The sequence below is a fragment of the Crassostrea angulata genome, chromosome 1, assembly GCF_025612915.1.
Source record: "Crassostrea angulata isolate pt1a10 chromosome 1, ASM2561291v2, whole genome shotgun sequence".
NCBI lineage: Eukaryota > Metazoa > Mollusca > Bivalvia > Ostreida > Ostreidae > Magallana > Magallana angulata.
Window position 1 is genome coordinate 13,807,199 of NC_069111.1, and position 11,815 is coordinate 13,819,013.

Below are 11,815 nucleotides of genomic sequence, written 5' to 3' on the forward strand. Positions count from 1 at the left end.
TTGAATAATTTTTTTTTAAAACCTGCCTGGCTTTCGCTGATAACGTCAATCTCTGATGCATATATCTCTAATATATTGCTTAATATACAAGTAAAAAGTTTTCCTAGGCAACTTAATAATGTTATCGGTCTATAGTTCTCAGGACGTGTTGAATTTTAAGAGAGGTCATGCCATAATTTTTGCCTAATACAGAGTTACAAATATATACGGTATGTCGTTATTTAGAATATGGTAAATTTATTAAAAATGTAAAAAAAATAAATAATATAATCATCAATATATTCATTATTGATATGATATATTTGAAATATGTAAGTACAGTAACCAAACGGCATCCATGCATTATGAAAAGGACGTCGTATTCAGAGGGCTTATTTGAATAATAATAAAAATATTTTTGTTGATATTTTTATTAATTATAACGTTTCAGACTTTATTTATTGATTCCAAATTATAAAACCGCAAAAATTAATTTCCAGAGAAACACGACATGTTTCTGCATATGGTGACGGAGTTTGGGTACTTGGGGATTAATTGAGAACAAAAAGTCACCAAAACAAATTTTCCACTTGTAATTGTTAACTGTCACAATGGACGAGTATTTCTGGTGTAGATTTATTTTTCTTTCGACCTTTTTTCAGTCGAAATCCGATGTTTCCAGCATACCAAATTTTCACTTCTCCCAATGACTGTAGTAGATCCATTCCGCGGGTTTCCGGCAGATACAACGCTATAATGATGACAATAAAACACATGCTTACAAATATGGTCCCCGGTGCCCATGGTACATGGCTGGCCTAAAAGAAAAGGTAGAAGCGAAACACTATTTACCCTTCTAATCTTAATTCAGTGCATTTTCATGAATTAAAAAAAATATATTTTTCCAAAAAAAAAAAAAAAATATACCAAAATTCCAACGAATGGAGATATCATAGCGCCAATTCTTGAAAAAGTTGAACAAATCCCGATTCCAACATTTCTTCAAAAGAAATATCGTGTTAGATTCTTCATATAGTTGCTTTCAAAATGTCAAATGTCTCGTATTAAACTAAATAATATCTATCTAGAGTACCTTAGATTAGTAGGATACAATTCAGGTGTGAATAGAAAGAGTGTACTGAATGACCCTGTGACGGACATTTTCCCTGCAAATGTTGCTATTACAGAGAGCAAAATCAGCGTTTCATCTCCATCTGTTAAAGAAACGAACACTTTAGAACAACGTATAAACAAACTATTTTGACTTTTGTTGTATAATAAATCAATAGAAGTTATCAGGGAAAAGTACTGAGAAACCCTGTAACAGACCTTTTCCATGCAAATTTTTACAAATGCCATAACCATCGTTTTATATAAAAAGGGAAATTCAAATGACCTATATATTTTAACTCAAAAAAATTATAGTTCACCTGAAAAGTAATTAAGTAGTGTAGCTAGAGCCAATGACGTTCCAGTGATACAGTGAAAAAACATCAGAGCGGTACGCCGTCCAAACCTCATATGTGTAATAGATAAAAGATGATATTTATTATTACATGTACATCCAATTATGGGAAATGTATACTTTTTCTATCCATTTTTCTGTAAATATTCAACATGTGTTGTAAAATAAAAAACAATCTTTGGTGTAAAGACATAAAAACAATATTTAGTAAAAATGACAGGATGTGTGTGGATGAGAGAGAGAGAGAGAGAGAGAGAGAGAGAGAGAGAGAGAGAGAGAGAGAGAGAGAGAGAGAATATTAGCATAAATACCTGTAAAGCATAAAGACTTCTAAGATAAACGAGATGTACTCCACGCACGCCGATAAGAAAAAGTTGAAAAAGTGATTGCCGGCTAATGATGTCGCGGTCAAGAGCAAACCAAAGTAGGTCAAGGTATTAGTTATCCTACAAGTAAAACAAGAAAAAATTTAAACAAACTGGCAACTGTTGTAGATATCCTAAAACAGAACAGTATTTAAATCAATAGGGCCAATTAATCTTGTGTTTTGAAGATGAATTTTAAAATGTTAAATTGTAAACAGACGACAACGGGCAATAGGGTACCCGCTTATATTGCAATGATTGTCAACCCACCCCCATTCACTGAATAAAAAAATATTCTTTACTCCATGCTCCATTGGTATTAAATTTTACAGTTAAGGAACAGAATATTATGGACTTAATACCATTGCATTCTGTACATATCCAACGACTGTGAAAGTAGAAGAAATTAAGCGGGTGCAAAAATGCCACCTTAGCACTGGCATAATTATCCGGCACAGTGTTATGCATTTTGTTTTCTCAAATATATATAAAGTAGAGAAGAAGAATTTCCAAGATTTAACCCATATTAACTGTACGGTCATATTGGCCCCGCCCTTTGACCTGAACCCCTGACCCAAGGGGGGGGGGGGCGGGGCTATGAATAACACAGTTTTTATAGAGGGCTTCAAGGAAATTTTAACAATGCATTTTGTTCTTTTCAAAAATGTGTGATAGTACAGAAGATTTTAGAAAATTTGGATTTTTTTTAGCTTATGTGGATCCGCCCATGATGTCCCGTGGGTGGTTTGGTCAAAATTTCATAATTCATAATCCTCTTATCTTACAGATGCTTCTAACAAAAATTGATGACGACATTCAAAATGTAATATTGTTCACAACGACGGACGAAGAGCAATTGCAATAGGTCACCTAAGTGTTTGATGAGATATAAAAATCTTGAGTAAATGTTAAACTTATTAAAAATGTTGTCAATTCAAAATAGTTTCGATATTACATGTATTAGGTTAACATGTACATACAATCTCCCTTTAAATTCCTTTTTTACATCATGTACCCAAGAGAAAATTTTTCAAGATATTTCTTTTGCTTTCGTTAAGGACGTTGTTTACTCAGGGTCTGAGTTCTCAAATTCGGATTGTTTTAAAGTTAAATGTCATGAGTAAAATTTGTTCTAAATCCTAAAAGTATTTCTGAAATAAATTATTATTGACAAACCATTTGATATTTTACTACATTATGAAATTAGGCTGAAACAAAGTTGGACTTTTAGCAAAGCAGAGGAAATTCGGACTAAAATTTTCAGATTTTGTTTTTCACTGAAATATTTTTGGTAGTACTGCAATATTCAAAGTTAAGATTTTATATGTTATTCAACATAATTTTGCATATTTCTGCTGGTTTTATCGCACTTTTTCGTTTAGATATTCGAATGGCACACACTACAAAAATATTGAAAAATGCTTAAAAATGATAAAAGACAATATATCTCAAGATTTTGATCATTGACCTTATATAACTTTTATGCCTGCAGAGTAAGGTCAATATATCTAGTTTAATGCTATAAATGTTTTGTTATTATCATCATTCAATTTTTTGTAAAATTGAATCAAAAAAGGTAGGAATTTGTAAACTGATTTTCGGACAGGAGTATTCATAAAAAATGTGAATGAAAACTTAATGTTTTGTGTCTGTTTAGTGTCACTGCCATTCATAAACTGTATTTCATTTTTAAAAGAATTTAGCAATTTGTATTATTTTCACAATTAAGAAAATTTCAATCATAGTGTAAAATTTTTAAGGACTTTTCTTAAATTTTCAAAAATTATTCAATGGCCATTATCTCAAAAAGTAGGTCATTGACCTACTTTTTTGAAAGTGAAAAATAGCACTGCCATGATAGGTCTTTAACACACAATAGATGGTTTTTCATTATCATCAGTGGAATTTATTTTCATTCTGAGTAAACGTATATCTTAATGTCAAATTCTAATTCAATAAAACATTGGTTTTTCCTGTGATTTTCAGACAAAGTTTCATATGATTATGGAAAACATGACTTATGAGGTGTATTTGTTTACCATTATGTGTGAATTTCAAAATATATGCGCTATGACAACGCCCTTTGAAAAGTTACGCACTGTGGAAAAAAGTTTTCAAAGTGCGTTAAATTTGGGACCAAATTAACCATTAAAAAAATTATTTCAAAGTGCATTAAATTGGAGAACACGTCATAGCACTTTAGGAAAAGAATTTAAAGTGCTTAAAAAGGTACATCAATATTTTTTATTATCGAGACCCTTGACACTTTGAAAAAAAATGTATAAATCACATTTAAAAAAAATATTATTAGTATATACTAGTATGATGATTTGTAAGCGGCAACTAAAATGATCTACCGTCTTGGGGTCCCCTACCCTTCATCTTTCCCCACAAACATGATTTTAGCAAACTGAGGTAAACGTAAAAAGTGAAAAAGGAATAAACTTTGCTGTACTTACATTAAGTACATTGATATTGAATAAAACGAGCCGGTGTACTGAACAACAGTTTCAAAGTGAAATAGTAATTTAAAAATCTATATGGTTCTAAACATTATCCTCCTTCTGAAGTTAAAAAAACAATACCTTTATTTAAAAAACAAGAGAGCTGCATTGTCTAAACATTGAAATATAATCATTAGGGTGTTTTTGACATTGCTATTCTTAAAAATTATATTTTGTTCAGTATACCTAGCTATATATTGTCTCGTCAGGTTTTTTCATAAGCACATGAAATTTAAGCTATTTTAAATATATGGTATACATTAATATCCATAATATAAATCGTTTTCGTTTCTGACAAACATATGCTTTGTACCAAATAATAGATACTTTAAAGGAGTTAATATGTTGTTTACATCTTCACAGGGTAAATCTAAAATATAAGAAAGTAAGAAACGATAGCTGCTAAGAGATTCAGTTTATATCCTGTTTAGATAATACAAATCTCACGAGTTGTTCTTAAAATGTAAATTGTTGAACTAGGTGAGCTTATGAGAAATGTTTTTTGATCAAGACACTGTGTATCAAGGAAGCTGATAATACCTTGGGTTTTTTGGTTGTTATTACATCCCATTGAGCTGATAAAACAAGATTAAAATAATTGTTTATTGCATTAAAAAGAATTTCAAAAATTCGACCAAACCGTGCACAATTTGGTTTTCAAAGTGTGTTGATATCGACGATATCAATGCATTCTGAAATAGATTTATTTTTAAGGGCGTTGACTTGGTCCCAAAATTAACGCACTTTGAACAAAAAAAGTGTGTAATATTTCTAAATGGGCTGTTCCAATGCGCAATACTTGCCATACAAAACCCATCAAAAGGGTTATCCATAGAAGAGATCTGTTTTGTAGTATAGTTAATATGGAGTATTTCTCGACACTAATCGCAGTTTTATTATTTCGCAATTGCAATTCCGCATTTAAAGGTTTTTCCATGTTGGAAACATTCATTTTCTGGTTCACGTTTGCGAACAATTCGCCATAATCCAATTTGTTCCACTTAGATACTTTTCTTAAGATTCTTTTAATTTCTTTAGTTTTTCCGTTTGCAATCAGCCATTTCAATGATTCATCCTGAACCCTGAAATTCAAATATTTGAATTGTCTATCAATACATTCGATAACATTAACTACGATATTTATTATAGTGTGTTCAATATCAACACAATTCAACTTTAGCTGAGTTTTAAACAAGTCTTAATTGAAATTAGAATGATACTTACCAATATTGAATCAAACTAAGTAATGAAAAACAGCTCAAAGTTATCTGCAGGTATCTCCACGGATAACTTCGTAGCAGGTACGCAATGGCAGACATTAATACCAAGCCAGTCGTAAACATGAATGATCCGGTAAGTTTACTCAAATAACGGGTCTTTTCTGGAAAGAGTTCTACTGTAAAAACCGCAGCGGACATAACCATTCCCTGGAAATTGCAAACAATAACAGTAATACGATCGAACACCAAAAATTTTGTTTTCATAAAAACTAAGATTGAGTAAGACATGCTGGACTCAACGTCTTATAAAAAATGTTTTGTCTGTCTGTCGGACTGTCCGGTGTTTTCTTTTTGTAAGCACAACTCCTCGTGATCGTAAACCGCTGTATGGAATATTGTGAAACTTTGAAGGAATTCAGAAGTCAGAAAACAATATGTAGATGTGCATATAACCAGGAAATTCCGATTCCACTATTTCTTCTGGGGGCTGGGAGGGTTAGCCGTTTTTAATTTAGAACTTAGTTGTAGTTAAATAGGGCCTGTTAAAGACGAAGGAATAAATGTGCATTATATATATATATATATATATATATATATATATATATATATATATATATATATATATATATATATATATATATATGATTATTTTCGAGTTGTGCCCTTTGTCAAATTATCTTTTGATTTATTGTGTACCCTGACCATTATGAAGTGTAGAATTGTCAAGTAATGGAGGAACGGGGGTATGAGATTTATGTACTTGTATGTGGCTAAAACATTTAATTTTATCGTAATAAATAAAATAAACTTCTCTGCACTGTACATGTACACCACAATCTGAAAAAACATTAGTCCGCTTGAAATTAAATTTAAATTCTTTTCGAAAACATCTCAATCGCAGTTTTAATAAAAATGCCCCTTTTTAAAATTTTTATATGTAGAAAATAATTTTATAAGGAATAAATTGAATTTTGACCTATGTAATAGAGTAAAACATTATTTGAACGTTTATAAACCCTTTCATTAATCACACCTGTTGCAGGACTCCAAGGATGAACTTTAAGATTGCCAGTGTAGTATAATTTGGGGCAAAGGCCACACTTATTCCAAAGATTAAGGTCAAGAGGTTCGAACAAAGATGTACGGTTTTTCTGCCCACTCTATCACTAAGAGAAGAGGCACAGACTGCTCCTACTAGCTGACCAGCCATAACCAGGGTCTGAAGGAATTCCGCCAAATTGGAATTATCACAAACCAAATCAAACTGAAAGAAATTATAGTTAAATTACTTGTTGTAATAATTGAAAAACAATAGAATATTTTGTAGTAACCAACTATCTTGGCAAACCTGGAATGTCTCCTATTGTATCAATCGGAAAAAATCTGAATGTGTAATTTTCATTTGGTGTAGAGAAAGAAATTTCAATGAAATAACTTTTTTATTATGGAAATCATCAATGCTGGAGTTTTTCAAACGCGCAAGTACTATCATATGATAGAAGTTGTTTTATTAAAATTATACTGAGGATAAAAATCAGGATAATGTAATTTGTTTTTCAATTCAGTCACTGATTTCCCTTTTTTAAAACCAAAATAATTGTTACTTTATGTATTAAAATATGGAAGAATGTTCACGGCGTTTTCCACTTTATGCTCATTTGAACTCATACTTAAAAAAGTTTTCATTAATGTGTGATTTTTTTTTATAAGATTCTATTTTCTGGTTTATTCTTAGAATTTATTATCTCCTTAAAAAGAATAGTTTTTTTATATAAAGGTGTTTTATATATATATATATATATATATATATATATATATATATATATATATATATATATATATATATTATATATATATATATATATATATATATATATATATATATATATATATATATATATATATATATATATATATATATAGCTAACGAACAATAGATATTTTCAAATTTTCGGGACTCTCTGTTTTGTCGGATATTAACGGAGACAGCCGAGCGTCTGGTTGAACGAGACTAGTACATTGAAGTCTAGCGTATGAATATATACGACTTTAAAAAATATCTAAACTGATTGTACCATTTAAAATCTTATTATTTTCATGGTATTAAAAAATAGGTTTTCTTGAAAAACAATGCTTCAGAATACATTGCATCTGAATTTATCGATTATTTTCAGGAACTAAGTGTTGTCAGCGGTGATGATTTGTGCTTAGGTCCAAACACTATTTCAGTTTCGGTTTGCCCGAGTAAGTGCATAGGAGAGTTGATTAAAATCAACCCTCAAAAATAAATTTAAAAAAAATCAAAGTAAAGAAATTATAAAAAGTTATTTACAAATAATAGGTAGTAAAGGAAACTAATAACTGAAAGAGGCGCAGTTGACAGATTTGATGAAATTAATATAAGATTTGTTCTTTAATACATTATTATAATAGTTAAGTGGTTGAAAATATCATGTTTTTAAAAAACCTTTGATAAATCTGGTGTGTAAGCCATTGACCATTCAGACTCCTTAAAGTAAAACACATAAGACCACTGAAAAAAGTTTCATTTTCTTTTCGGTCATTTATCATCAAAATGATATTTTATTACTTTTATTTATTTATTTATTTATTTATTTATTTATATTTACCTCGGTAACAATGGTTTTCTCTTTATCCAACGTGTACTTATAATCACTGGTACATTCCCGAACAGAGTCAAGCTTAGGGCCATCGGTGTCGTTATGAAATACTTTGATTTGACATTTCCCGTAGAGGACGTAACTGGAATCATTTGACAGCGATATGTTATCAAAGTACGGTGTGGCACATTGAAATCCAGGTCTATATGCTGCAAATAAATAATATACTAATCTTAAAGCTGACATGAATTCATCAATTCGCATTATTTACCTTTCATCCCCAACTACCGCCAATTGAGTTTTGATTTCTATTGTACAGTGCATCGTTACACACTCTCTATATAAGAGAAAGAGCACTATCCATGCTTCGTTGCAATCATCCGAACACGTCACATTGGACGGTAAGATTAGAAAGAACGCGGTTTGATATCAATATGAATACTACTGCACTGGTGAGAAATATCCAAAGAAAAAAGGAAAGAAAGAAAGATCAGGCATACACATTTGAAAAATACTCGATCATCATAATCATTGTAGAACGGTTCTGTTTGTCGTACTTTTATATCAACGCATATACACAAACAATACACTGTAGTAGATCGGGTTTCACAAAATGGAGTGTTTTGAAGAAACTGATTTAAAAAGCATCACGTTGTTACTTTATTGGATTTGTCCTGCTAACCTACTCACAGGGGCAAAAATGTATGCTAGAGACATTAAAAATAGCTATCGATGTTCATAAAAACGCGCCAGCTTCCGCCCTGGACCCATTGGGGGCCTCTGGGCGGCCCAAACCCCCTGCCCTGCTGTGCTTCCATATTCATCTACCCTTAGCTACGCCACTGACCAGTGGTGTTGTCACACAAAAAAGTTTGACAGTGAGCTGTAAGGAAGAAAATCACGACTTAGTATTAAAATTTATTTCTTAAATTGTGACTCTAAGCAGTAGAAAAAAGGAGAGATACGCACAAAAAAACAGTAGAAACAAGGAGAAATACGCACAAAAAAGCAGTAGAAAAAAGGAGAAATATGCACAAAAATTTAACATTTGAAATCGTGTAAAAAGATTTTTTCGGGGGAGGGGGATGATACAATGTGGAATCTAAAAATTCGTGGAGGCCAATTTTCGTGGATTGCTTAAATTTTACAGGCTGGTGGGACTTTATTTCGTGTATTATCTTATACCTACAAAACCAAATAAACTTTATAACCTTAATTTATTAATCCGTGGAGGATGTTAATTCGTGGATGAGAGGTACCCACGAATTCCATGAAAATTGAGCCAACACGAAATTTAATGATTCCACAGCATGTATCCGCCTATACAAGTAAAGTACGTTAATATATTTCATATATATCATATATTAAACATAGAATCGAATCGACACAATATGATGAAAAGTTTTTCAATGAATATTGAAATGGTCCAATGGAATTGATATTGTGGTGAATATTATGATAATTATCAACTGCATGGACTGCAAACAGTTAGGCAAATTGCTATGAATGATCAATTTATGAAATTCACTGAATAATTTTTATACCTTACTAACGTCTGTATTCTTACCGATGAAAACACCGACCAATAGTTGAAAACCTGTCTCCCATGTATGGAAAAATACAAAGGCAGCTTGCAAAGTTTGGTATGGACCCCAACGACCAAATCTGTAGACAGAAGTGGAAGAAATAAAAATAATAAAAAGAGTTATAGAGTTTACATTTATACAGTCACAACATTAACATAATTTTTTTCGTCTTACCTTTGCATCGCGGCTCTAGAGTTCGAAGTGTTTATTTTTCCTTCTTTTTTTTGGAAGAAATTTAAAGTGGTGAAGGGATGGCAGATAATCAAGGGGGGGGGGGGGGGAAGCGCAGAAAGACAAAGATTAGCAAGTTTAAATGCGACAAATGTTTATACCCAGCCCCGAAGGACAGGGGATGTAGTGTTTTACCCTTGTGTTATTATCTGTCCGCTATAAAAATTTCTGTCGCAATTTTCTCAGCAACTGTTCATTGCAGATGCTTAAAAATTTAACACACTCTTTTTTTATGCATACTATATGGTGGGATTTATTTATGTACCAATCGGATATCAACTTCCTGTAAAATGTCGACTGTGCTTATTTCGTATATTCACATCATAGTGGGGGTATCACTAGTAAGCACTGGCTCACAGATAGCTTGTTTTAATGAACGTAAATTTACAGTTAAACTTACATTTACTGTTTAAGTTCTAATGGCTACATTAGAAGACAAAAATTAAATTATTATGTGAGAAAAAAATAGATGAATATACATTTATAGAGGATTTCATACTTTAAACAGATATCCATTCTAGAGATAAGTTCAAACATTTATGTTGATAAATAAGTTTAGGTAATACCGTATATCCGGGGTTTTTTTTCGCGTGTTACAAAATTTGCGAAACTGGGGAAAATGTGTAGCATTTTTAATTTGCGCCAGTCATTTTTTGCGATTTAAGAAGTTTCTTATAGAAAATAATACAGAATATAATTTCTGCGTATTCAGAAATTTGCGATTTAAAAGACATTGCGAAAAAAGCGAAAATTATATCATCGCGAAAATTACCGGATATACGGTACCTTAAAAGCACTTAGCTACATTGGCAATTTTTTTCATTATCATATACAATAGACTCGAGCATAGCATTTTTACTGTGACATATGACTCAAATATTTTCGAAATATACATATAGCATATTTTCATCGATATTCTGAAAATGCACCAGAAATGTGTCTTTAAAACAACGTTACAAAAAATACTACTATAGATGACCAATATTTGATATATAAAATAACTTTTACTCAAAAGATTATAAATGTAGATCAACATGTTTGATACAAACTTTACAGTATATATTTTATCTTTAATTTATCAAATAAATCAAAGCTGCATTATACTCAGGTAACCTAGTAGATGTACGTTACAAAACACATTGATAACTACTTACATGTAATCTTTATCTAGCTCCGTTTTCTTTTTTCCAATGCCTACATAATCCATTTTATAATCCAAAACTTGGGTTTTGTTCTTCTGTTTTTAAACTTGGCTCCTTGAGTACAGAATGTGATAAAGCATTCTATTTTACAATCTCAATCAATTGTTTAAATGTTCTAACCGTGATTATGAATTATAGAAGTCTAAATAAAAATTGAGGTAACACTATCTGTGTTACAATTCACACTACATTTCCGTACCCTCCAAGTTTGCGTTGAATTTATATAATTAATATAACGGGGAAATATTAAATGTCTCCAGTAGTTCGTATAAAAAACGGAACAGATATAACAATCATATTTCTTGCTCAAAATTTGAGAAAGCTTTTTAGATTTTTTGACAATGTTTTTATCAAATAGAGCATGGTGTTAATAACTGTATAACATCATACGATTTTTAAAAAAAAAAACACTAATGGCTTAATACTTAATTGATAACAATACTTTCACATTTGCTTTACAATGATGATTTAAAAAAAAAGATATACTAGTAGCTAATACAAATATATACAATATGTAACGTATAACAAATATCTCCGACAAAAAATGTTCAAACTCAAATATGCCAACACCTACTGTGGTTTCATTAATTTTCAAGGGTATCAATTTTCGTGGATAAAGTGAAAATCACAGTTTCAAGGATA

The 11,815-nt window shown here is 31.0% G+C and overlaps 1 protein-coding gene across 1 annotated transcript; it reads right to left on the reverse strand.

Annotated features, from left to right (window-relative positions):
- Nucleotides 1-317: 317 nt before the first annotated feature.
- LOC128167636 (organic cation transporter protein-like) lies at nucleotides 318-11,191 on the reverse strand. The gene is made up of 11 exons (XM_052833460.1): nucleotides 11,126-11,191; nucleotides 9,722-9,819; nucleotides 8,164-8,363; nucleotides 6,567-6,797; nucleotides 5,538-5,740; nucleotides 5,117-5,395; nucleotides 1,756-1,890; nucleotides 1,410-1,495; nucleotides 1,073-1,193; nucleotides 907-979; nucleotides 318-797 (listed from the first exon to the last, which is right to left on the reverse strand). Exons 1-11 carry the CDS (start codon nucleotides 11,176-11,178, stop codon nucleotides 579-581), a joined length of 1,698 nt encoding a protein of 565 aa, XP_052689420.1. The 5' UTR covers nucleotides 11,179-11,191; the 3' UTR covers nucleotides 318-578.
- Nucleotides 11,192-11,815: the final 624 nt, after the last annotated feature.

Coding starts and splice junctions, on each gene's coding strand:
- LOC128167636 (XM_052833460.1), bottom strand. CDS start 11,178: ATGGATTATGTAGGCATTGGAAAAAAGAAAACGGAGCTAGATAAAGAT. Junction 9,820..11,125: donor GAGCTAGATAAAGATTACAT/GTAAGTAGTTAT, acceptor TTCTGTCTACAG/ATTTGGTCGTTGGGGTCCAT. Junction 8,364..9,721: donor ATTGGTCGGTGTTTTCATCG/GTAAGAATACAG, acceptor ATTTATTTGCAG/CATATAGACCTGGATTTCAA.